Source organism: Diadema setosum, chromosome 20, assembly GCF_964275005.1.
Source record: "Diadema setosum chromosome 20, eeDiaSeto1, whole genome shotgun sequence".
Classification (NCBI taxonomy): domain Eukaryota; kingdom Metazoa; phylum Echinodermata; class Echinoidea; order Diadematoida; family Diadematidae; genus Diadema; species Diadema setosum.
The window spans coordinates 28,875,879-28,901,972 of record NC_092704.1 but is presented as its reverse complement, the minus strand read 5'-3'; the positions used below and the strand labels follow the sequence as shown (position 1 = coordinate 28,901,972).

Genomic DNA, 26,094 nt, shown 5'->3' with positions numbered 1-26,094 from the left:
CTATAGTTGCTACGGAAATCGTCATACCTTGTGTTGTGTATCCCCCTGTAAAGATGATGAAGAATGATCACGGAAAACAAAATAGTTGGTACATGGTTTTGGAACTTATAAAACATTTTGCTGATAATGATCATCGTTGAAAAAAAACCACTACGTGCACAACACTTAGACAAGTAATGACGGCAAATGATTACTATTACTTGCAATTTAACAATCAGAATGCATTTACAAAAAGCAACAAAGCATCTCTAGATAAACCTTGCAAAACGACACAAAATTCTTGTGGCAGTTTTACTTTCAGAAACGAACCAAGCAATCTGCGCCACTTACGACATATATTCATAACAAAGTGTGGAATAGTGAATCAAAGGTCAAAGTGAATTACGAATTACTGAAATCGTTTGAAGTTTATTTATTTGAACTATTTTAGAGAATAACTTGAAATTCCTGTAGAAACTATACTACCTAACGGGTTTGCGTTGGCCATGGATCGACAATGCGGATTCAAATGCAATAACATTTTATGTTCATCAAGAACATCTTGCATACTTGCAATAAAACCGCACGAAAAATAATGTGCTATTTTAAGCCTCTATTTATTCTAACTACAAGAAAGAATACTAGTACAAATTAGTATTTATAGTCAAAGGAGTACATAGATACTTTTTTCAAGATAGATGGGTGCGCCGGGTGTTTTGAAATCATAAACCCTTATCCTTTTCTGCTAATAATGAACAGCAAAACGTGAACAATACGACTGCATTAAACACAAAGAATTCAATGATAGTCAAAGGCAAACAAAATCATCTTAACATAGATGAGATAAAGACAAATCTGTAGGATGTTGAAGACTTTAAAGTTTAATGGGGTCGTAGAAGTATAGAACTCATGCAGCGGATAGGCTGGTGACATATGAAATGCACACCTACCGCAATTGTATTCATCGCTGCCATCGGAACAGTCGCTGTATCCATTACATTGCCAATAATCTGGTATGCAGTATCCATTGTTACACTGAAACTGCCAGCTTCCACAGTAGTGATAGCCTACAAACAAGAATGTGACATGAACCATTACTTTCACGGCTACCAAAAGTCACTTATTATTATTCTTTAAAAGAAAAAGTGGCCAGGTATCAACAATTGTTTATCTCTAAAAAGATATTTTTCTTCTTATCATTAGGTATCCGAGGAATATGAAATAGTATGATATCACCCATCATTAAGCCAAGGTATCATAATATAACATTTTGTAAAATGAATACGTTATTTGAAACAATGTGATTGGATGAAAGCACGAGAAGGGCGTTTTAGAGGGAGGCAAATTGAAAAGCTCAATGTGATTAGATCTCAACATTATGTTACACGGCCCCTGTCAACCAAAATTGCAGAAGACAAGCCTCTAAATCTCAGATGAGGTTGAATTGTAAATTTTATAGTTGCTACGGAAATCGCCATACCTTGTGTTGTGTATCCCCCTATAATGATGATGAAGAAAGATTACGGAAAATAGATTATATAGTTGGTACATGGTTTTGGAACTAACAAAACATTTTGCTGACAATGGTCATGGTTGATAAAAAAGACATGCGCACATGTGCACAAAGTAATGGTGGCCAATGTTCACTATCACTTACAATTTAATAATCGGAATCATTTACACAAAAAAAAAAAACATAGCATAATTTTATAGATAAACCTTGCAAAGCGACACACCATTCTCGTGGCAGTTTTACTTTCAGAAAACAACCAAGCAATCTGCCTCACTTATAACATTTCATAACATAGTGTGGAATAGTGAATAAAAGGTCGGAATGAATTATGAATAAGTGAAATCGTTTGAAGTCAGTTTAATTGAACTACTTCGGAAAATAATTTGAAACATTTGTAGAAAATATATTACTTAGCGGGCTTCCGTAGGCAATGGTTCGACAATGCGGATTCAACTGCAATCACAATTCATTTTCATCGAGAACATCTTGCATACGTTCATTAAAAACGCAAGAAAAATAATGAACTATTTTAAGGCTCTATTTATTCTAATTAGAAGAAAGAATTCAAATTAGTATTTATAGTCAAAAGAGTACATAAATCCTTTTTTTTTTACAGATGTTGTTTTGATGTTGAAGATTTTAAAGTTCAGTGGAGTTTTAGAAGTATAGAACTCATGCAGTGGATAGGCAGCATGCCATGGGCGTAAATCCCGGGGGGATGGGGGGGATCCCCCCCCCCCCCCCCCGAAATGGAGGAGGGGGGATGGCCTGTACAATTATTCCCCCCCCCTCCTGAAATTTGAGAAAAAATGGAGGAAGCAGAAATGTGATTGTATCAATTTTGACATATTGCATGACGTTCGTACGCCCGCCTTCAGACAAATAACAGAGCTGAACAGTATTCTATCTTTATAATGTATACATAATTTTCTCAAGCGCTCGCTCGCTTCGCTCGCTCGCGAAGAAAGTGATATCGACATAAGGAATGGTCCAGATGTTGACAACGTCAAATAGCATAGACTTTTTATGTAAACATGCTATGACACGAGCAACTCTGGACCATCTGCAAATTATGTACGAAAACAAACAAACAAACAATAACAAAAACTATACCGCCATAATTGAACCCCCCCCCCCCCTCCATTTCCTGAATCATTCCTGAAACGATGATGACTCTGATACATGTATGGGCATACCCAGGGATGATCAGGGGCGTCGAATCTATCTCGGGGGGGGGGGGGCAAAGAATCATTTGCCCCGCCCCTACGGATATGTTGGGGGCAGACAAATTATTTGTCCCCCAAGCAATTCCCGAGATGAGGACAAATCTCGAACTTTCTTTATGGAAAATTGTCCAACTACCGCCAGATCTATGCACCGGATCTTTGACTTGCAATCATAAATATGCAAAACCTCCGCTACTGGGTCCCTTTCGATAGACTTTGTACACTTTTGAGATTGACGTATTTCCTTAAAGAGTGTGCAGCAGATCTTTCACTTACAAAAGCTCCCTCATATGCAGAGGCGTCGATGGAGGGGAGGGGGATGGTTCCCCCATAAAAGTATTGGGGACAACAATGCTCCTCCTCCGTAACTCCCGAGATGTGAAAGTGTTTTTACTTTTTTGATAGAAAACTGTCTAAATATTTCACCCAAAGATGGCTGAATTTCAACCCTGAAAATACAAAATCTCCCTCGCATAAGAGGGGGATAGGCCTAACCCCTTCCGTACCCTCCCCGTTCGAATCCTTTCTACTTAATACACTTTAGATTGACAGATTTTAAAATGTTTCATCTAAAGTGTGCACCAGGTCTGTTACTTCAGTTTTAAAAAGTGCAAATGTTCCGTGGGAGGGAGGAGATATCTAGATACTTTCAATTAACGGAGGGCCCCCCCCCCCCTAAAAAAAAATCCCAGATTATATCATAAATGTATTTACGAGATACTTTCATCAGAATTCTAAAAATGCAAAAGCACCCTCGTATGCAGGGGCGTAGATCCTGGGGGACGGGGAGCGCGGACGGGGGAGTTGAGGGGAGGGGCAAACATATCATTATGATCCCCAATGATTCCCGAGATGAGGAAAATTTTCTTACGTTTTTTGATAGAAAACTGGAAGGGTGGTGTTAGCACTCGCCCACGCCTCCTTCTGCTCGCCCGTCCCCTCCCCCTCCCTCTCCCCCGCCCCTATGCATACAAGTAACCCCCCCCCCCACTCCTCAGTACGGATTTACGCCGTTGATAGGCAGTGACATATGAAATGCACACCTACCGCAATTGTATTCATCGCTGCCATCGGAACAGTCGTTGTATCCATTACATTGCCAATAATCTGGTATGCAATTTCCATTGTAACATTGGAACTCCCAGCTTCCACAGTATTGATAACCTACAAACAAAAGTACCACATTCTTTTGAAGTTGTTTTTTATAAATTTTCTAAAAATATTTTTGTCCCCTATATCAGGAGAGAGTTTTGCCGGACAGATTAGAAAAAGGGGAATCGTTTCCTACTTGATTTCATTATGACTCTACATGATTATGCAGTAATGAGCTTTACACCAATACGGTCAAGAGCTATAGGCCTATTTAATGTCAAAATTATGTGGCATGAGATAATGCACATAAACGTGAAAATGGGCTTGCAGCTGAGGAACATAATGTCTATTAACATGACTGTATTTAATACAAATTTTATTTCTTTCTTACAGAAACAGATTACAGAACGCAAGATTATTGTTAGGCCATATATATCGTCTACAGGGGTCACGAAGAGAATCTTTCAAGATTCAAGATTCAAATTTATTTTCACTTCTATCAAATAACAAGAAAGAAAAAATATGTATACATTGCATTTGTACAGGATATTTGTAATAATTGCAGAGTGTGATTTAACAAAGTACATATGAAAATGAGTAGCAGATGAAATAAAAACGCAATTACATCTTTGTTAATATATTCATAAAGCGTATAATACAAGTTAACTAAGGATGGGGATGGAAATGGAGGGTCCCACTAAGAAGCTAAGCTTGTAGGATATGGGACCCTCAGAATCTTTAAAATCCTTACGAGCATTACTAGCCTCTTTTTGATGGGGACGGTGGGGAGGAGTAAATGAAAGAGGAAAATCAATCAATAGTCCCTCAGTTTTTATAATGAACAAGATGGTGGCAATCTTATAGGGGTTTAATTATAGAGAGATGTCTTTTTTTCCTCTAATCTTCATTTCTGTTATCATCTTATCTTATTGTACATCTTAAAATATGAAATAGTATAACATTACAGGTACTATGCAGCTTTGTAATATTATCATGAACTTGAAGCTGCATAACATCTTTGTATGGATATAATATATATATTTGTAAACACATATATGTAATTCATTATGATGTAATAATTTTTGACATGAAACATATCATTCAGCACAGTGTGATGGGATATTTGATGTGACTTACCGCCCCCCTCCCCCACCAGAAAAAAGAAAACCATGTAATTCTGAATGGGGGGGGGGGGAACCATCAATTCCATACATTTTACGAAATTCGGTGAATCTTCATACCTTGTGTTGTGTATCCCCCTGCAAAGGTAATGAAGAAAAATTTAAGGAATACAGAAATAGTGCATATTTTGTTAAACTTAGAAAACATTGCCTAATTAAAGTCTTGGTTATTATTATACATGATAGACAAATTACATTGTTTACAAACGAGAAGCACGTGTTGTCCTAAGCCTGCGCTGAAACACGTAACCAAACTAAGAAAATAGAGACCGTCAATGGTTACTACAACTTACAGCTTAATAATCACAAATTACAATTCAAAAAACCTCCATGATTACAATTCAAATAACCCGTTCAAAATGACACACTGATACACGGAAAGGTACACAGTCGCAAACGACCTAACATTTACAGTTGTCCTCAAAATTATTCATACCCCATGGAAAATAACCTTTTTTTATTCTTGATCTGGAAAATGTACTATGTTTGTATACCCTGCGTATCTTTTGTCTACTTAATGGTATGCACAATTCCAGGTGTGAGTTGGCTGAACCTCATTCGCGTAATAATAGATATGGCCAAAAGTTATTTTTAGGTCATGTTAAAAATTATTCATACCCCTGTTGATGTCTTATCATAAATGGCCTTTTTCTACTGTGCCCATTGTTGTGCATTCCTGTGAATGTGCTAATCTTTGTCCAGAAGATTTTTCAAGATGTTTCAATGGAATAAATATCCTGTGGTCAGATGAGATGAAGATGGAGTTATGTGGCCATAGGGATGCTGCACACGTCTGGAGGAAAAATCAAGAACATGCGAGCCAAAGAATACTGTGCCCACCATCAAACACGGTGGGGGAACACATGCCTTGAGGCTGCTTCTCTTCCAGTGGTACAGGGTACCTCCCAAAGGATTCTGTGCCCACCATCAAGCATGGTGGTGGAAGCATGCTGCTTTAAGGATGCCTCTCTTCCAGTGGCACAGGGAATCTCTTTAAGGTGTAAGGAATCATGAGAAAGGAGGATTACGAAAATGTGAAGGGTCCGCCAAGAAATTCCATTTTGGGCACACCTGGACGTGCTAGCACTAGACAATGACCGAAACATACCGCTCAGGCAGTGAAGAAATGGTTCATGGACAATGGTGTCAATGTCCTGAAGTGATCAATGCAAAGTCCTGATGGAATCTGATCAAGAACTTGTGGCGAAACTTGAAGAGTCCTGATGGAATCCGATCAAGAACTTGTGGCAAAACTCAAAGATCAGAGTGATGGCTAGGAACCCGACAAACCTGACTCACTTTGAGGCTTTTGCCACAACAGAGTAAACCAACACCCCACAAAAGACATGCAGGAAGCTTGAGGGCTTGTAAAAGAATCATCTAAAAGTAGCCATAAAGAACAAGGACTAAAATTTTGACTACTAAAGAAAGACATTGGACCCAGTAAGCCTAGAGTATGAATAATTTTGAACATGGCATTTCTTAAAAATCCATGAATAGAAGATCCCTGAAGTGAAGAATTTCTGGAACTGTGTATTGTTGTTATTCTGTCACTTGTTGGTCACATATAACTCATTATCAAACTTGACAAAATGCATTTATTTCATTACAAAAATATGAAATAACAAAAATCAACAAGGGTATGATTAATTTTGAGGGCAACTGTACGTCACTTATTAGAGTATACATAAATAGGAAAGTGCGGAACTTTGCAGTTAGAGTCACAGTGAATTGTAGAATAATTCAAATCTGTTGAAAGCAATTTACATAAACTATTTCAGATAGTAACTTGAAATGTCCGTGGTATTTAGAACCGAACAGTTTTCTAGTATATGCAATGACCCGACTGTGCGGATGCAACGGAAATTTCATTTCATGTTCATTAAGAAAACTAAACGGGAAGAATGATAAATATTTGAAGACCATTATTAAGAGGCATGTTACTATACGGATATTATCATATCTTCTGCGTGGAGAAATAACATTATTTATTGAATCCAAACAAAATTCGATGTAAGATATCAAACGCACAATCACATTCTGAAACTTTAAGATAAACCTTGACAATAGACTGCACAGATAAGAAAAAAGGCTAATGTCCCGAGTAAATGTGGATGACTAACGTTCTTTGTTCTTAGCTTTTATTCCTTTATTGATTTTGTATGTTGTTTATTTGTTTGTTTGCTTGTTTGTTTGTTTGTTTGTTCATTTTCCGTCGGAGAAGATGGCTGAATAGCCCATATTCAGCAATAAGCTGGTCTTCCATGGGGTCCAGCTGGATATGAGGCGAGAACATTTCACCGGGTTAAACACCCTGCTCTTTGCGATGAATGAATGAAGCCGGATCTTTTACATGCATGTTGCGACTCTCTCACACACGGGACCTCCATTTTACGTCCTATCCGAGGGACAGATGACAACACACAACATTGCTCAGTGAGACTTGGTTATCAAACCCAGGTCGCTTGGGTCGAAGGCGCTACCGACTGAGCCAACTCACCGCCATGACTGTCCTAACTGTTCGCAGCTACTAACGTCACTTAATGTAACGTGGAAATGTAGCGCTGGGACTCCTTTCCTCTAAGGGCTAAATTGGGGAGAAACCCTTAATTCTTTGAAATTTGAAAATGAATGTCATTACGACTCGAGCAGAATGTGCATCGTATTAGAATTTGATTAATAGTTTTTAGAAGTATAGGTACAATATAAAATGAATTCTATAATTCTACCTTAGTAAGCACTGAAAGTTGGTACATTTACCTTGTTGGCAGTATCCCGGGGAAATTGAAATGTCATCTATGGCGATATCACCAGTGTAGCTACTCCCACGTACACCTTCCATGGTAATGTAGAATGACCAGTAGTAGTTGTAAATACTGATCTGGATTGATAGATAATATATGACGAGGTGTTTGAAGCTTTTCGACACAGTAGGTAATCTAATAATGATAACAAATTGTTTCTTGATGTACTGCACCGCATTTTTAACATGCACTGTGAGCTTGTTGACTTTAAGCCCTTTTCACTGGTCCAGTTTCTCTACTTTCCAAATCCATTAGCCTGGAATGTTTTTTTAACGTGTCTCCGATCAAAGGTTTTTCATTGGATTCTGCTTTATTTAGCACCTTTTGAATTATTCTTTCTTCTACTTCTCATTTTCTTTTCAAACATATAGTAGATCAAAAATGAAATATGTATGGAAATAGGTCTCACTGAATCACCTGCGTTTGGCTCCAATAGTTTCCCCTTTCTCCACTGACTGAGTATAAAATGTCCGTCGCATTTGGTGACCTTGACTCAGACTTGTAGACATTTAGTGTGTTGATTGTGCTACCGTACATATGAGACCAAAATGTCAGGCACGAGTAGCCGTTTCCATTGTAGGCGGGGCTCCATAGGCGTGCAGCATATCCGTTATAACCTGAAGAGGTCTCTATATACATATAATATCCAGCTGCAAGTAAAAGGGTAAGCAGGTCACAAGCTGTAAATACATGTTAATGTTCTAAAGGTTAAGAATTAAAGACACAGTAAATTTACAGCGATGCCCCCTATTCTAATCAGCATTTTCTTGTACATGATAAATTTTGTTTCCTTGTTGTGCATCAAACGCTACTTGCTACACATTTTCTCAACATTTTGAAGAGAACTTTTGTAGCAAGCATAGTTTGAGGTTGAAATTCTGCTCCTTTAGAGAAATATGTCATTATCTTTCTTTTGTCAAATTCATTCATGGTTCAATTAACCCTAAAAGGGCCGGGCTTTTTTGGCTATGCTCAGACCGGGGGTGGGGGGGATGGATTTCCCCCCCCCCCCCCGAGATATCGGCCATCGGTGGAGCGACCGCGATGAAATTTTGTATGCGTGAGACCCACGTCATAATCTACGAGATTAAGTCATAAGATTTTTTGAAACAATCAATTTCTAATTTTAATTAATTAGTTATGCAAATTAAGCTCAAGATCATATTCTAGCCTAATTAAAAGCATTTAGAGTCTAATTTTTGACCTGTAAATCTGTTTTAGCATATTCAACAATTTTACATCACAAAAACTTCCAAAACTCATTTCAATTCTGTAGTATTTTATTGTTTTCAGAATTTCTTGTTTTCTACCATAATTAGCACAAAATTAATCAATGAAAGTGATTAATTGTAAAAATAATCAGGTTTTTACGACTTTCATGACAGAGCACTGTTTTCCTTAGGAAATGTACGCACAATCACAAAATTGTGCCCGTTTTGGGGCGACATTCCGTTACAAAAATGGGTGTGGCTTCGCAAAAGTATGCGCGGACGTTGCAAATTTGTCTCAAACGTTGCGCTAGACTTGAACAAACAAAGTCAAGAAGCGTCGCGACGAGGCCTTCTCGCGTTACAGAATTATAGAGCGAAACGTCGATGGGGGGGGGGGGCGGATTCTGCCCCCCCCCCCCCCGGCCCTTTTAGGGTTAACACAATGAATAGAATTCCTGACGAGATCATGAATGTTGGGATCAAAATGTTGTAAATATTTATTGATGTTGTGTAATATACAAAAAGTTATCCCAATTTGCAACAAAAAAAAAATCAACGTTTTTGTGCCATGGTCAGTAAGGAGTGATTTATCATAAAGGTGTTTTCCATAATTTCAAGGTAGAATGTGATCGCAAAACAGGTTCCATTCTTTTTTCATTCATTCCATTTTATTTTATCAATTGCATTGCATTTCCATCCTTGTCATTGTATTTGTAACATTCGCAAAAATAACTGAAATGATAAGTAACAGTGGGGTATTATTGGAAAGTTTGTTGTTGTTGTTATTGTTGTTGTTTTGGGGGTCTTGAGTATGTACTCGAGTATAAACAAAAATAAATTGAAAATGAAGCTTTACTAGTTTCGCGATCAAGCTCTTCAAATTTTACTGTTCGTAAGATGATAATAACAAAAATGATAATAACACATATGAATGGGCATAGAGAAGTTCATCTACGGCAATGACAAATCTCATTTAAAGGAAAAGAAGCATCATCGAATTACGATGAAAATGTTAAAGGCATAATTTACCATTTGCAGATGAAACAAAAGCCCAGCGTTAGTGCTTCAAAATAGTTCTTAAATGTGAGTTAGGGATAAAAACAACCAATGTAAAAATTTGAACCAGCATGAATATACAAAATGTGAACAAAAGTTAAAATAAAAAAAAATCCATACTAAACCTTTTGCAGTTATGGTTTAATAAGAAAAATAGTGATATCTCCTCATGTTTTAGGTTTTATTGCAAAAAAAAAAAGATATGTATATATATATATATATATATATATATATATATATATGGTAGGGTGTTTTTTGGCACAATTGACGTAGAAATATGCATCAGATGTGATACCTTGAACATTTTTAAAATCACTGGTCCCAAAAGTAATCAGGACAATCAAACCTACATAAAGGCAAGACCAAACTGCTTACAATAGGTTCCGTATGTATGGTCCACTGACGGTCCAGTATTTGAAGACGGGGTACTTCCGCTTCTCCGGGTCCAGTCAAAATTGTCACCGTAATATGCCTGCTGCCATCCACAGAGACCGGATTCAAAGTCACAGTCAAATTCTCCGGGATCTGGTTCAGGATAATTATGATTAAAAAAATGAAAAAATAAAAATAGAATAAAAACTTGTATTGGAGATACTATTTACATCTATATCAGCATAATATGTTCAGAGTTTGCTTGCTGAACTTTGTGTCATCGTGTTGCATGTCACGTCGCGTATTAGCAACACACGAGTGCTGTAGCAATTGCTTTGGGGTCATCCTACGAGACCTACACTAACATGACTAAGGAGTCACAGAGCCCATGAGTTCAACATTGAGAAAAAAAAGCGTCCATGAGTCATACAGTCCACGAGTCATTCGGAAAATGAGTTCGACACTAGACAATTAAGGCCCATGAGTTCAACACGAGGTAATTCGACATTACAACATTTGCAAAACGTGTTGCTGAACTCGTGGCTTTCTTTATTTTAGTGTCGAACTCATAGGCTGTATGACTAGTGGGTTGTATGAGTCGTGGGTATCTGTCTCGTGACGTGTACCCTTCGCATTTATGCAATTACGGATTCGATCTCTTCTTCCGTCAGTGAAGCTCACAGGAAAATAACGAAAAATTCATTCGTGTTCAAAGTGCTTTAAGAATGCGACCTCAATCGATTCCAAATTTGAATTACCATTCTAAATTAGGCAAAATTTGTGGGATGGAGGTGAGGCGATCTTTACTCTTATAAGGCTAGCTAGCTTAATCGGTAAGTTACATTCTATTAGTATTAGTACTTTTTGCATTCTCTGTCAGTCTGTGGCATTAATCGCAGCTACACTAAAGTTATCCATAAAAACTTTAATTCAAGGACAAGATAAGTGTGTAATTTTGCTACTGGGAAATGACAGACAGGCCTTATAATGGTCAAGACTTTCACGCCAATTTCGAGGCAAAAACGTTTTCGATTTCAGTGTGTTATACTTCCAAGTTGTAAGAGGTACATGCGATCTTTACGGAGAAAATCATTGATCATGTAGACATGAACATGTTCTTAATCCTGTCTGGTTATGTATATTTTATTACTCGCATGTCGAATTTATAATAATTGTTTCTTGTACATTCTGTTGGGGAAAAAAAAAGTGAAAATAAAGTTTGAATTTGAATTTGAATTGAACATGCTGATGTTGCCTGAAAGATACTAGTATTGCATGAATAATCGCTCTTGAAATGCAAAAGGTTAAGAATCATAATCTTGCTACACCGTAACTCTTATATGGTCATCAACTCTGATAACGTATTCGACCCGGATTGAAACGGTTTAGTATTGATTATAAAGCAAACCATCATGCATGGTGTTAAGTATCAATAATTGTCTAGAATTAGTTTTCATTTCACACTGTAGAATTCAAATCAAAGCTTAGGAATCGTAGGCACATTACAGTACACTGTCGCATGTTGCTATTATACGCTGACGGTTTTGAATCATCTTACCCTGTGTTGTCTGATACCAGCTGCTCGTTGAATAATCTACGAAAAGAATAAGAAACCAGACAAATTGAATAATGAGACCCTCTCCATCACACAGTTCATTATAGGGCAATGAATTTAGTAGCAATTAAGCACCCGATGTACTTCTTCCTTAGGTACTGTCTCTGAAACACTAATAATCGGACGCCCAAATCAATTTTCTAGCCAATTACGAATACGACGTGATTTATAGACGCACAAACTTCAGAATTAAACGACAGCAAGGAAAAAAACAAGAAAGCAGCAGACAAAAAATATTAAATGTATTTAGTAGGCCAATAATGTTATATACTGCAATGTAAACTTTATATGCGTTTATGTAAGTATGTATATAGATATCAAATGTTTTTAAAAGTTTAAATAAACCAGAATAGGACGGAAAAGAACACAGTTAATTGAGTTTATATTTAACAGTATAAGGAAATTGATACATACCGCAGTTGTATTCATCGCTGCCATCCCCGCAGTTGGAGTATCCATTGCATCGATAATAGTCTGATATACATGACCCATCGTAACATTGGAACTGCCAACTATAACAGGACTGATATCCTACGAAAAGAAACACCATTAAAACTTTCAAAACTGAATCTCCTTATCATTGATATAAAAATCAAAGGAGAACTATATCTCATGTTATTGTAGCATACATCAGTCGAAATGCAACATCCAATTCTAATACACAGAACAAAAAAACAAAAAAAGGAATGAACGCGTTTCCTTCTTTACATTATTTATCCCAAAAAAAAAGACTTGAATTCGCTTTTTAATGTGGTTGAGTATACAGCATTAACGCCGCACCGCAAACGGATATAATTTTGCCAGCAGTCAAAGATAATCAGCGTGTTCTTTCAGAAAACATCAACTTGACAGTGTGTGTTGAATATACCATTTAAAGAAAGTTCTGAAATGATTCTCGTTGTATCCAAAATGGTTCTCATCATAATGTTCCCGCATATTGGTTCCGCTGAGAACCAGTAAATGGTATCAAATCGAAATGGTTTTGTTCTTCACCATTCGCTTGTATTCGACCCAGTCCCCGAGTGTTATTTGTGATTTTGAGTGCAGGTCAAAAATTATCTTGGTTCCACGTCCATTTTTCCTCCTGCTGTGGTATTAATGCCAGATGTTAAAATTATCAAAAATTTGTTCTACAGAATGTTAACTGAAAAGTATCACAACAGTATGTAACTTAGCACAATGTGATGCAATATGGCATTGTTAAGTTTCAGAATAAAAATAAAAACAGAAACAAAAAAGAAAGACTCTAATTGTAGGTGAGGTCTCCAATCACCATGCATGCATGCATAATCGCGAAAGCCAATTAGTTATTCATACCTTGTGTGGTGTAGTCGGGATAATCAGTTGTGTAAGCTGTGAAAGAGATGAATGAAAACATTCCAAATGCACGGTAAGTATTGTTTCGGGCGAAGATGGAAAGGAGCAAAGGTCAGTCCATCTATACAAATGAAACAACAAGTGTATGATGATTATTCATTAACATCAGACTGTCTACAAACATTCAGGCACCTGATATTTGACGGATTGATATCGTGAATCCAAGGGCTATTTTATCTTCTCCAGAGGCAATAAGATTTGTTGGTTGTGTGTGTGTGTGTGGGTGTGTGTGTGTGCGTCAAATCCAAATACAATTTGGTGTCAGATTTCATAAACTGTACAGGCAATATCTGACACTGTTTCTTGCTCGATTTAAAATACACATTGACTATTACAATACATTAAGAAGTGTGGATGAGGTACTAAGTTACTTAAATCTTGTTCCCCTTGTTCAAGTTCCTTCCTATAAACTTTCGCATAAACAAATGTCACTTGAAATCACAAGGGGGGGGGGGGATCTATGCCGCTGGAACTTTGCATCGTGTAAGAAATAAAAACTCATTTGAAGACGTTCGAATTTCAAGGAGATGCAATCAAACAAACATTCTTTTACTTTACCTTTATGCACTGTAATGTCAAAACTTTACTTTCCTTTCTGATTGACACACCATTAACAATGATGATTACAATGATAATAGCAATAGTTATTATAATGATAATAAGAATAAAAATGATAATAATAATAATGATAATAATAATAATAATAATAATAATAATAACAATAATAGTGATAAGAGCAATGCCTTCTTTCGCCAGGGAATAGCCTCTTTAGTGTAGTCACTGCTCTACCAGAGGGCCCTACCATTATCTACCCTAGCGTTGTCAGGTACCCATTGATACACATGGGGGTGTTTCATAAAGTTGTTCGTAAAGTTACGAACAACTTACGAGCGACTGGTGATCAGTTGTGATGTGCTATACTTATCAGAAGTTCAATAATTTCAGCACAAGAACTAATCATCAGTCGCTCGTAAGTAGTTCGTAACTTTAAGAACAGCTCTATGAAACATCTCCCCCCCCCCCCTCCCCTTGGTCAAGAGGGACGTAGGAATCGATCTCAGGTCCTCCGATGGGGAGTCGGAAGTCTTATTCACTATACCATTGCCATTGTCTTTTATCTCAGTCTTGTTTATCTTCGTTCTTAGTTTTCATGAGTGTGATTTCAATTGTCCTTTAAGACTGACGTTAAAAAATATTGTAACATCTGTCAAGTCAATAATTGTAACGTTAGATCTTTCGTGGAGTTTTTCCAACCTCGACAACAGTAAATGAAAATTTAAGATTTGTGCATTTACCTTGTTGGCAGTATCCATATGACATCGAGATGTCATCTATGGCGATATCGCCAGTGAAGTCATTCCCACGTATACCTTCCATGGTGATGTAAAATGGCCAGTAGTAGTAGTAACTGTTGTAGATATTGATCTGTAGAACAATTGCATGTATAATGATGTGTTTGAAGCTACTCGCCACAGTAGTTAGTCAAACATAGTAGATGATTGTTGATGTACTCCACCGCATTCTTAGTATTCACTTACTACTTTATTGTCATGTAAACTTTCGACCCTTTCCACTTTTTTTTCAAATTTTGTGTCGTTACTCTGCCTTCGAAAGTTCACTAAATTCTAATAATTTCAACGTCTACGAACAAAGAGATTAAGTTGTTTGCAACTCACAGTTGATCACAACAAACTTCGATGTTTTTCAAAGCTTCAAATATTATGTGCAACAGCTACTGTTTCTCATGAAAACTGCAAAGATCTGTCATTCCTACTTGCGTTCGGTTTTCATCTCTCTTGTAGGATTACGTGAAGAAACGGCTGTATTACATTTTCAAACGCTATATGAGGAGTGACTGCCCATAACAGCAGGACAACCCCTGTTCACAATAATAGTAGATTACAGATCGCATTTATCCTACGTATATACCTTGGGTTTGTTTTTTGTTTTGTTTTGTTTGTTTGTTTGTTTTTTGAGGGGGTGGGTTTTTTTAACAACATTTGCGTTAAAGTTAGTTTGACGCAGTGTAGGCATTTGTTTGGGAAAAAATAATAACTTTGTAAAACCAAACGTCCCCAACATCCCCTCATTTAACATGTTTAAACAAAACAAAATAAAAAGAAATCAGGCAGGCAGGGCAGATGCGGATTCAAAAGATTTACGGAAAACTACTGCACATTTCCTCTTTTCATGAAACAGATTGTCCCTGGTTTTGCTTAATCAACAGTGTATTGTAGTTACTACTGTATGTCTGTAGGCCAAGATTACAATGAGAAAGATATTCTTTAAAGTACAAATTAAACACATCAAAGCCATTTTAATACGATATTTATCTTTGCCCTGAAATAATGGGTGACGGCCACATCGAAGATCTTTTTGAAGTTATTCGAAAACTCATTAACTCTCATAACATTCCACTTTCTTTACAAATAAAGGAGATCGACAATAAAATACGCAAAACACCGACTTCCTCCGTATTGTTTCAAAACTGAAATGAATTACCTGTGCTTGATTCCAATAGTTTCCCTTTTGCCCACTGAGAGAGAATATACTGTCTGTAGAATTCGGGAATGTTGTTTCTGACTTGTAGACATTCAGTGAGTTGATAGCGCTGCCGTACATATGATACCAAAATGTCAGGCAAAAAGACCCGGAACCATAATAGGCGGGGCTCCATAGGCGTGCGAAATCCCCATAGACACGTGGAGAGGATGTCTCTATGTACATGTAATATCCGTCTGCGTGGAGAAAAACAAAAAGTTATCCAACCATTACAGACCTTTATCAAAGCGAGATCAAAAATTAAATGCACAATCATATCGGAGGGATACTTTCCTGTTGTAAATATCTCTTCCTCGAAAAAAATAACGATCTTTTTTTTTATTGTCAATCTATATAGCACTCGCCTTTGCTAGTACATAGCTATTTCAAATTATTTGACTGCATTTTGTTCGGCATCTTCTTGATGTTGATTGATCTGCTCTCAATTTCTTAGTCTAAAGGAATTTGTCTTATTTTTTTATGTTAAGATACTATCATAAGACAGAAAATATCTCGGAACAAATACAAAACGTTTCCGAGGAAGAAAAATCATCAAGGAGTATTAAGGTGTAAATCCTCAACCAATGAAAAGGCACAAACATTCCTAACAACCATAATAAACTGTTTAAACATTCAGGCAACAAAAACTGTCATAGGGGAGCTCAACAGCGACAGCTGCAAATCTCCTTCACAGAACAGAAAAACAAGTATAAAGGAATTATGCAAGTGCTTACAGCCGGTGGTATGGTCACCATATGGTCCCGTGCTTTGCGACCCAGTACTTCCGCTGTGACGGCTCCAATCAAAGTCATCGCCGTATGCCTGCTGCCATCCACAGAGACCGGATTCAAAATCACAGTTGAAGTCGTCGGAAACTGGTCCAGGATAATAATGATTAGAAAACAAAACAAAAAAACTTTTATTAAATGTACTATTTGCATCTATATCAACATATGCTCAGAGTTTGCTTCCTCAAATTTGTGTCGTAAACGAGCATCAAGTTGCATGTCACGTCGAGTGTTGGCAAGACTACCAAACACTAACTCTTTGCTCTAGCAATTGCTTTGGGAGTCATCCTACGAGTCCGACACCGAAGAATCACACAGCCCACGAGTTCAACATTGAAAAAAAAAGAAGAACGTCAATGAGTCATACAGCCCACGAGTCATTCAGCAAATGAGTTCGACACTTAACAAATAAGCCCATGAGTTCAACACTGGACAAATAACACCCATGAGTTCAACACTGGACAAATTTAGGCCCATGAGTTCGGCACTACGTAATTCGACATTACAACACGTTGCTTATCTTGTCGGTCTCGTGGGCCTTGTTTGCTTTAGTGTCGAAGTCATGGGCTGTATGACTAGTGGGTTGAATGATGCGTGGGTGTCTGCCTCGTGACGTGCACCCTTCGTGTTTATTCAATTACAGATTCAATCTCCTCTTCCGTCAGTGAAGCTCACAGGAAAATGACGAAAATTTCATTCGTGTTCAAAGTGCTTTCAAGATGTGACCTCAATCGATTTCAAATTTGAATTACATTTCTAAAGAAGGTGAATAAATTTAACCTTTTGGGGTGGAGGTGAAGCGATCTTTACCCTTATGAGGCTAGCTTGTAAGTTGCATTGTATTAGGTCCGTTTTTTGCATTCTCTGCGACATTAATCGCAGCTGCACTAAAGCTATTCATGAAAACTTTAATCCAAGGACAAGATAATTGTGCAAGTTTGCTACCAGGAGATGACAGACAGGCCTTGCAATGGTCAAATCTTTCACGCCGATTTGGAGGCAAAAACGTTTCTAACTTCAGTGTGTGATACTTCCAGGTGGTAAGAGGTACATGTGATCTTGACGGAGAAAATCATTCAACATACTGATGTTGCCTGAAAGATACCAATATTGCATGATCGAATAATCGCTCTTGAAATTCAAAAGGTTATGAATTATATACTCTTGCTACACCGTAACTCTTATATGGTCATCAACTCTGAAAACGTATTCGACCCGGATTGAAACGACTTAGTATTGATTATAAACCAAATGAAAATAATCTGCATGGTGTTAAGTATCAATAATTGTCAAGAATTAGTTTTCATTTCACATTGTAGAATTCAAATCAATGCTTAGGAAATCGTAGGCACATTACAGTACGTTGTCGCATGTTGCTATTATACGCTGACGGTTTTGAATCATCTTACCCTGTGTTGTCTGATACCAGCTGCTCGTTGAATAATCTACGAAAAGAATAAGAAACCAGACAAATTGAATAATGAGACCCTCTCCATCACACAGTTCATTATAGGGCAATGAATTTAGTAGCAATTAAGCACCCGATGTACTTCTTCCTTAGGTACTGTCTCTGAAACACTAATAATCGGACGCCCAAGTCAATTTTCTAGCCAATTACGAATACGACGTGATTTATAGTTTGAAAGTTTGAAAGTTTGAAAAGATTATATTTTCTGCATTTCATATTTTCTTTCAGAATAACAAAAATAACAAAGGCAGGTTCAATTACACAAATACAATTCTGAAAATTATTGACATATTACATAGTAAGTCATATTTTGTATGTAAAGACAAATGAAACGTTAAATAACATTCAAAATGTTTATATGGCCAATAATGACTTAATTCACAGTACAATATATAATATATACATATGATGCAGAGGGCCGCCGTTATAAGCCGTGCTTGAACAGACGGACAGCCGGAGTTAAATTACCATTTTTTATTGTAGTACTTGAACACTAATACAGATGGGCCATGTTAAAGTGCGCGTAAATCCAGTTTTATACAATTACTTGCTAAACAGGAGTGGTGCCTGTGAGTGCGTGTGCAGGTGATGAAGCGCGAAAGTGTTGATGGTCAGCACTTCTAAGAAAATGATTGGATATGTTATAATATGGGCGAAGGGTCAAGCAGCAAAGTAAAAGAAAAGGAAAAGGGGGTGGACCAAATATTGCCTTGTTGTTGAGTATAAGAGGTACATGTTTAATGATTACTGTACCGTATGATATTGTGCCAAGAAATATTTCTTTGTATTTGCCTTAAAGGAATAGAGAGAAGTGCACTGTTTTATGTGGAGAGGGAGTGAATTCCAAATATCAGGCCCGTTATGCCGAATTGATTTTTGAGCTAATAGGAGTTTAGGGTTATTCAAATGGAAATCATTACGATGGCGCGTGGGGTAAGCATGGACATCCCTGTTAAGGGAAAATGCGTTGTGGAAGAGTGGGAGTAGATTTTGCGTGTATTTGAACATAAATATTGCTGTTTGAAATTTGTGTATATCGTCAACTTTAAGAACTTTTAGTCTAAGGAATAATGGATCAGTATGTTCTAGATAATGTGAGTTGGTACATATTCTTATTGCCTTTTTCTGTAAAAGAAAAATAACATTTACTTTGGTTTTATTACAGTTTCCCCAGACAACATTACAATAATTAATGTACGGTAAGATTAATGCATTGTATAACATAATGAGTACTTTTTCCGTTACAAAATATTTTAATCTCCGAAGTATTCCAATGGCTTTGGATATTAATGTGGTTATATTGTCAATGTGGTTATTCCAATTTAAGTTGGAGTCAAGGGATACCCCTAAGAACTTGGTTGATTTTTTTCCAATAATGGGCATACCATCAATAATAATGTTATTAGGCATTATCGGTTGCAAATGTGAAGTATTGAAGTTTATAAAACACGTTTTATCTATATTTAGTGATAATTTATTGCATTTAAACCATGTAGAAATTTTTGCAAGCTCAGAATTAAGTATATCAACTAGTGTGTTTAAACAGTTGTGAGAGTAGAAGACACTGGTATCGTCCGCGAATAATACATAGGTGAGAAGGGTTGAGGAATTTATGATATCGTTGATATATATAAGAAAAAGTAGAGGTCCTAAAATGGATCCCTGTGGTACACCGCAAGTAATATATGACTTAAGCGAGGTACTTGAATGAAATGCTACGTATTGCTGACGTTGGGATAAATAATCTCGGAACCAGGAAAGAACTATTCCTCTTATGCCATAATTATGTAGCTTTTTTAATAAAATTCCATGGTCTATTGTATCAAAGGCCTTGCTCAGGTCCATAAAAACTCCTATCACGTGCTGTTTGTTCGCAATAGAATCGATAATTTTGTCACAAGTTTGAATGATTGCAAAATCTGTAGAAAAACCTTTGCGAAAGCCAAATTGGTTAGGATTTAAAATGTGGTTATCAACCAGAAACTTATACAAACGTTCATGTGCAATCTTTTCAAGGATTTCAAGGATTTCAAGGATAGACGCACAAACTTCAGAATTAAACGACAGCAAGGAAAAAAACAAGAAAGCAGCAGACAAAAAATATTAAATGTATTTAGTAGGCCAATAATGTTATATACTGCAATGTAAACTTTATATGCGTTTATGTAAGTATGTATATAGATATCAAATGTTTTTAAAAGTTTAAATAAACCAGAATAGGACGGAAAAGAACACAGTTAATTGAGTTTATATTTAACAGTATAAGGAAATTGATACATACCGCAGTTGTATTCATCGCTGCCATCCCCGCAGTTGGAGTATCCATCGCATCGATAATAGTCTGATATACATGACCCATCGTAACATTGGAACTGCCAACTATAACAGGACTGATATCCTACGAAAAGAAACACCATTAAAACTTTCAAAACTGAATCTCCTTATATATAAATAATCAATAATCAAATCGAATAATCTCTAGTATAAAAATCAAAGGAGAACTGTTTCTTATGTCATTGTAACATACATCAGTCGAAATGCAACATTTGATACACAGACAAAAAAAGAGAGCAATGAACGCGTTTCCTGCTTCGCGTTATTTATCCAAAAAGACTTGAATTCGCTTATATACTACTTATGTGATTGAATATACAACATTAGTGCCGCATCGCAAACGGATATATAATTCTGCCGGCAGTCGAAGATAATCAACATGTTATTTCAAGAAACATCAACTTGACATTGTGTGTTGAGGGATAAAAAAGCATGTGAAGAAACACGTCTCAAGTTGATTTTGCTTCTAAATGAGGTTGAATATACCATCTAAGAAAAAAAAATCTGAAATAGTTCTCATCAGATGGTTCACGCAAATTGGTTCCCAGTCGAAATGGTTCTGTTCTTCACCATTTGCTAGTATTTGACCCAATCCTCGAGTACTATTTGTGGTTTTGACTGCAGGTCAAAAATTACCTTTATAGTTTAGCATTTATTTTTCCTCTCGCTGTGGTATCAATGCAATTTATTTAAGATGTAAAAAATATCAAAAATTTGTTCGACTCTACAGAATGTTAATTGAAAAGTATCACAACAGTATGTAACTTAACACAATGTGATGCAATATTTCATTGTTAAGTTTCAAAATAAAAATAAAAACAGACACAAAAAGAGAAAGACTCTAATCAATCTCCAATCACCATGCATGCATATCAAGAAAGCCAATTAATCATTCATACCTTGTGTGGTGTAGTAATCAGATGCGTTAGCTGTGAAAGGGAAGAGTGAAAACATCCCAAATGCACGGTAAGTATTGTTTCGGGCGACAATGGAAAGGAACAAAGGTCAGTCCATCTATACAAATGAATCAACAAGTGTGTGATGATTATTCATTAACATCAGACTGTCTACAAACATTCAGGCACCTGATATTTGACGGATGGATATCGTGAATACAAGGGCTATTTTATCTTCTGCTAGAGGCAGTAAGATTTGTTGGTTTTGTGTGTGTGTGTGTGTGTGTGTGTGCGTCAAATCCAAATACAATATGGTGTCAGATAAGATTTCATAAACTGTACAGGCAATATCTGACACTGTGTTTTGCTCGATTCAAAATGCACATCGACTAAGCTGAATACATTAAAAAGTGTGGATGACGTAATAAGTTCCTTTAATCTTGGTCCCGTTCCTTCGTATAAATTTTCGCAGATACAAATGTCACTTAAAATCACGGGGGGGGGGGGGGGGGTACGTGGGGTCTGTGCCACTGGAACTTTGCATCGTGTATGAAATCAAAACTCATTTGAAGACGTTCGAATTTCAAGGAGGTGCAATCAAACATTCTTTGACTTTACCTTCATGCGCTGTAACGTGAAAACTTTCCTTTCCTTTCCGATTGACACACCAATAATAACGATGATAATAATAATAGCAATAATTATTATAATGATGACAAAAATAAAAACAATAGTAATGATGATGATAATAATGATAATGATAATAATCACAACAACAATAAGAAGAAGACGACGACGAAGAAGAAGAAGAAGAAGAAGAAGAAGAAGACCAACACCAGGGAATAGCCTCTTCAGTGTTGCCACTGCTCTACCAGAGGGCCCTCCTATTATCATTACCCATCACAGGTACCAATTTAATACACCTGGGTCAAGAGGGACATGGTGGGTAAAAACATCTTGTCAGAGTACGTAACCATTGGGTAGGAATCGATCTCAGGTTCTCCGATTGGGAGTCAGGAGTCTTATTCACTATACCACAGCGCCCCACTCTTTTCCAGAACATGTCTTTTATCTCAGTCTCGTTTATCTTCGTTCTTAGTTTTCACGAGTGTGATTTCAATTGTCCTTTAAGAATGAAGTTAAAAAAATATTGTAACATCTGTCAAGTCAATAATTGTGAGCTTAGATTATTTGTGGAGTTTTTCCAACCTCGGTCACTGAAAATTTAAGATTTGTGCATTTACCTTGTTGGCAGTATCCCAGTGACATCGAAATGTCATCTATGGCGATATCGCCAGTGAAGTCATTCCCACGTATACCTTCCATGGTGATGTAAAATGGCCAGTCGTAGTAGTAACCACTGTTGTAGATACTGACCTGTAGAATAATTGCATGTATAATGATGACGTGTTTGAAGCTACTCGACACAGTTTTAGTTAGTCAGAATTTCAAGATCTAGGAATAAGGAGATGCAAGTTGTTTGCAACTCACAGTTGATCACAACGAACTTCGATGTTTTTCCAAGCTTCAAATACCATGTGCAACAACTACTGTTTATCATGAAAGCTGCTAAAATCTGTCCTTCCCACTTGTGTTCGGTTTTCGTCTCTCTTGTGGATTCACATGAAGAAACCGCTGTATTATATTTTCAAATGCTATATGAGAAGTGACTGTCCATAACAGCAGGACAACCCTGTTCACAGTCATAGTAATTGATTACAAATCACTTTTATCCTACATTTTATATTCTTGTTTGTGCAAAATTTGGGTGAATGCTGTTTTAATGCACAGGAGACATTTGCTGCTGAATGGCACCGCATATCATTCACTACTGATTTAGGAAAAAGATGGTTACTAAAAGAAGAATACCCCCTAATTTGAAAAAAAAAATAAAATAAAAGTTCATCAGATTGAGAAGACTTACTGAAAACTACGGCATGATATTTCGTTCGGTCAAAACAAGTCATTATTTTATTTAACGTCTGCAGTTTTTCAACATTAGACACTTTGTCGCTGGTTTCTCTAAATCAGCAGTGTATTGTGTGTAGGTCTAGAATATTATAATAAGAACAATATTCTTAATAGACAAATAAAAACACATCAACGCAATTTTAACGGGATAGTAAGGTTTCAGTTGAGATGGGAATTTAGCCTGGGGTTGATTGCCCGGGGGGGGGGGGGTGATTAACATATGCCTCTGAGAGGAATTCAATGTAGTTTTAAGTGAAAAATGTTTTTTAAAGCCTGAAATACCCAAAACGAAGCAATCTCATTGTGAGACCCACCTTAAATCAAGATCACTCTGTTTTACTTTGTTTTGGTTTTGAATATCTCTGTCATTTTAAAACCGATTTTCATCGCATGAACTTTGAAAACCTCTTCGAATTGAATGTTTTGTATTTTTCTGAAATTGTTTTTTATGCAAAGTGCCAAGTATCTCGCATAAAGTTAAAGTTGAATCCTCACCTCTACCAATACTAGGCTATCCTATGTGTAGGATATCTATCTATGCGCTGAGGTAATGGGTGACGGCCACATCAAATATCTTTTACTGTCTTAGTTATTTGTAAACTCATTATTTCTTACAACATTCTTCTTTCTTTACAACTTTTCAACTAAGGCAGATCTAGAATAAAATACGTAAGAATACACTGAACTATTCTGTATTGTTTCAAAACTGGATTGAATTACCTGTGCTTGACCCCAGTAGCTTCCCCTTTGCCCACTGAGAGAGAATATACTATCTGTAGAATTTGGGAATGTTGTTTCTGACTTGTAGACATTCAGTGAGTTGATAGCGTAGCCGTACATATGATACCAAAATGTCAGGCAAAAAGACCCGTAACCATAGTAGGCGGGGCTCCATAGGCGTGCGAAATCCCCATAGACACGCGGAGAGGATGTCTCTATGTACATGTAATATCCGTCTGCGTTGAGAAGAACAAAAAGTTGTCCAACCTATTACAACCCTTTATTAATGCGAGGTCAAGAATTAAACGCACAATCATATCGGAGGGATACTTTCCTATAGTAAATATCTCTTCCTCAAATAAAATAAAGATTTTTGTATTGTATTTGTATTGTATTCACCTTTGCTAGTACATAGCTATTTCAAACTATTTGACAGCATTTTGTTCGGCATCTTCTTGATGTTGATTGAGTTGCTGGCAATTTCGCAGTCTAAAGGAATTTGTAATCGTTTTGGATGTTAAGATAATACATAATAGAAAAGAACTCGGGACAAATACAAAACGTTTCCGAGGAAGAAATATCATCAAGGAGTAAGGTGTAAATCCTCAACCTAAGAATAAGCACAAACATTAATAATGATAACAATCAAAATAAACTGTTTGAAACATACAGGCAACAAAAACTATCATAGAGGAGCTCAGCAGCGACAGCTGCAAATCTCCTTCACAGAACAGAAAAACAAGTATGAAGGAATAAGGTAAGTGCTTACAGCCGGTGGTATGGTCACCAGATGGTCCGGTGCCAGACGACCCAGTACTTCCGCTGTGACGGCTCCAGTCAAAGTCATCGCCGTATGCCTGCTGCCATCCACAGAGACCGGATTCAAAGTCACAGTTGAAGTCATCGGAAACTGGTCCAGGATAATATTGATTAGAAAAACAAAACAGAAACTTGTACTGAAGATACTATTTGCATCTATATCAACATATGCTCAGAGTTTGCTTCCTAAAATTTGTGTCGTAAATGAGTATCATGTTGCAGTGTCACGTCGAGTGTTGGCAAGACTACCAAACACTAACGTCAATAACGTCAATGAGTCATACAGCCCACGAGTCATTCAGCAAATGAGTTCGACACTTAACAAATAGGGCCCATGAGTTCAACACTGGACAAACAACACCCATGAGTTCAACACTGGACAAATAAGGCCCATGAGTTCGGCACTACGGAATTCGACATTACAACACGTTGCTTATCTTGTCTGTCTCGTGGGCCTTGTTTGCTTTAGTGTCGAACTCATGGACTGTATGACTAGTGGGTTGTATGATGCGTGAGTGTCTGTCTCGTGACCTGCACCCTTCGCGTTTATGCAAGTACAGATTTCATCTCCTCTTCCGTCTGTGAAGCTCACAGGAAAATGACGAAAAATTCATTCGTGTTCAAAGTGCTTTAAAAATGCGACCTCAATCGGTTTCAAATTTGAATTACCTTTCTAAAGAAGGTGAATAAATTTAACCTTTTGGGGTGGAGGTGAAGCGATCTTTACCCTTATGAGGCTAGCTTAATCGGTAAGTTACTTTCTATTAGGTCCGTTTCTTGCATTCTCTGTGGCATTAATCACAGCTACACTAAAGTTATTCATGAAAACTTTAATATTCAAGGACAAGATAATTGTGCAAGTTTGCTACTAGGAGATGACAGACAGGCCTTATAATGGTCAAATCTTTCATGCCAATTTAGAGGCAAAACCGTTTTTTATTTCAGTGTGTGATACTTCCAGGTGGTAAGAGGTACATGTGATCTTGACGGAGGAAATCATTGAACATAAGGATGCTGCCTGAAAGATATTGCATGAGCATTGCTCTTGAAACTCTAAAGGTTATAAATCATATACTCTTGCTACATCTTAACCATTATGTTCATCAACTTTGAAAACGCATTCAACCCGGA

General features: G+C 37.0%; 1 protein-coding gene across 1 annotated transcript in view; it reads right to left on the bottom strand.

Annotated features, from left to right (window-relative positions):
• LOC140243579 (MAM and LDL-receptor class A domain-containing protein 2-like) overlaps positions 1–26,094 on the bottom strand; it is a 46,551-nt gene that overhangs the window by 12,209 nt on the left and 8,248 nt on the right. The window contains exons 10-28 of the mRNA XM_072323246.1: positions 24,914–25,054; positions 24,145–24,380; positions 22,698–22,830; positions 21,457–21,486; positions 20,505–20,621; positions 18,165–18,200; positions 16,702–16,842; positions 15,929–16,164; positions 14,722–14,851; positions 13,367–13,402; positions 12,464–12,580; positions 11,993–12,028; positions 10,438–10,587; positions 8,213–8,445; positions 7,752–7,872; positions 5,052–5,069; positions 3,766–3,882; positions 1,460–1,477; positions 930–1,046 (exon numbers count right to left, since the gene is read on the bottom strand). Coding sequence (XP_072179347.1) covers positions 930–1,046; positions 1,460–1,477; positions 3,766–3,882; positions 5,052–5,069; positions 7,752–7,872; positions 8,213–8,445; positions 10,438–10,587; positions 11,993–12,028; positions 12,464–12,580; positions 13,367–13,402; positions 14,722–14,851; positions 15,929–16,164; positions 16,702–16,842; positions 18,165–18,200; positions 20,505–20,621; positions 21,457–21,486; positions 22,698–22,830; positions 24,145–24,380; positions 24,914–25,054 — 2,163 coding nt within the window. The remainder of the gene's footprint in view (positions 1–929; positions 1,047–1,459; positions 1,478–3,765; positions 3,883–5,051; positions 5,070–7,751; positions 7,873–8,212; positions 8,446–10,437; positions 10,588–11,992; positions 12,029–12,463; positions 12,581–13,366; positions 13,403–14,721; positions 14,852–15,928; positions 16,165–16,701; positions 16,843–18,164; positions 18,201–20,504; positions 20,622–21,456; positions 21,487–22,697; positions 22,831–24,144; positions 24,381–24,913; positions 25,055–26,094) is intronic.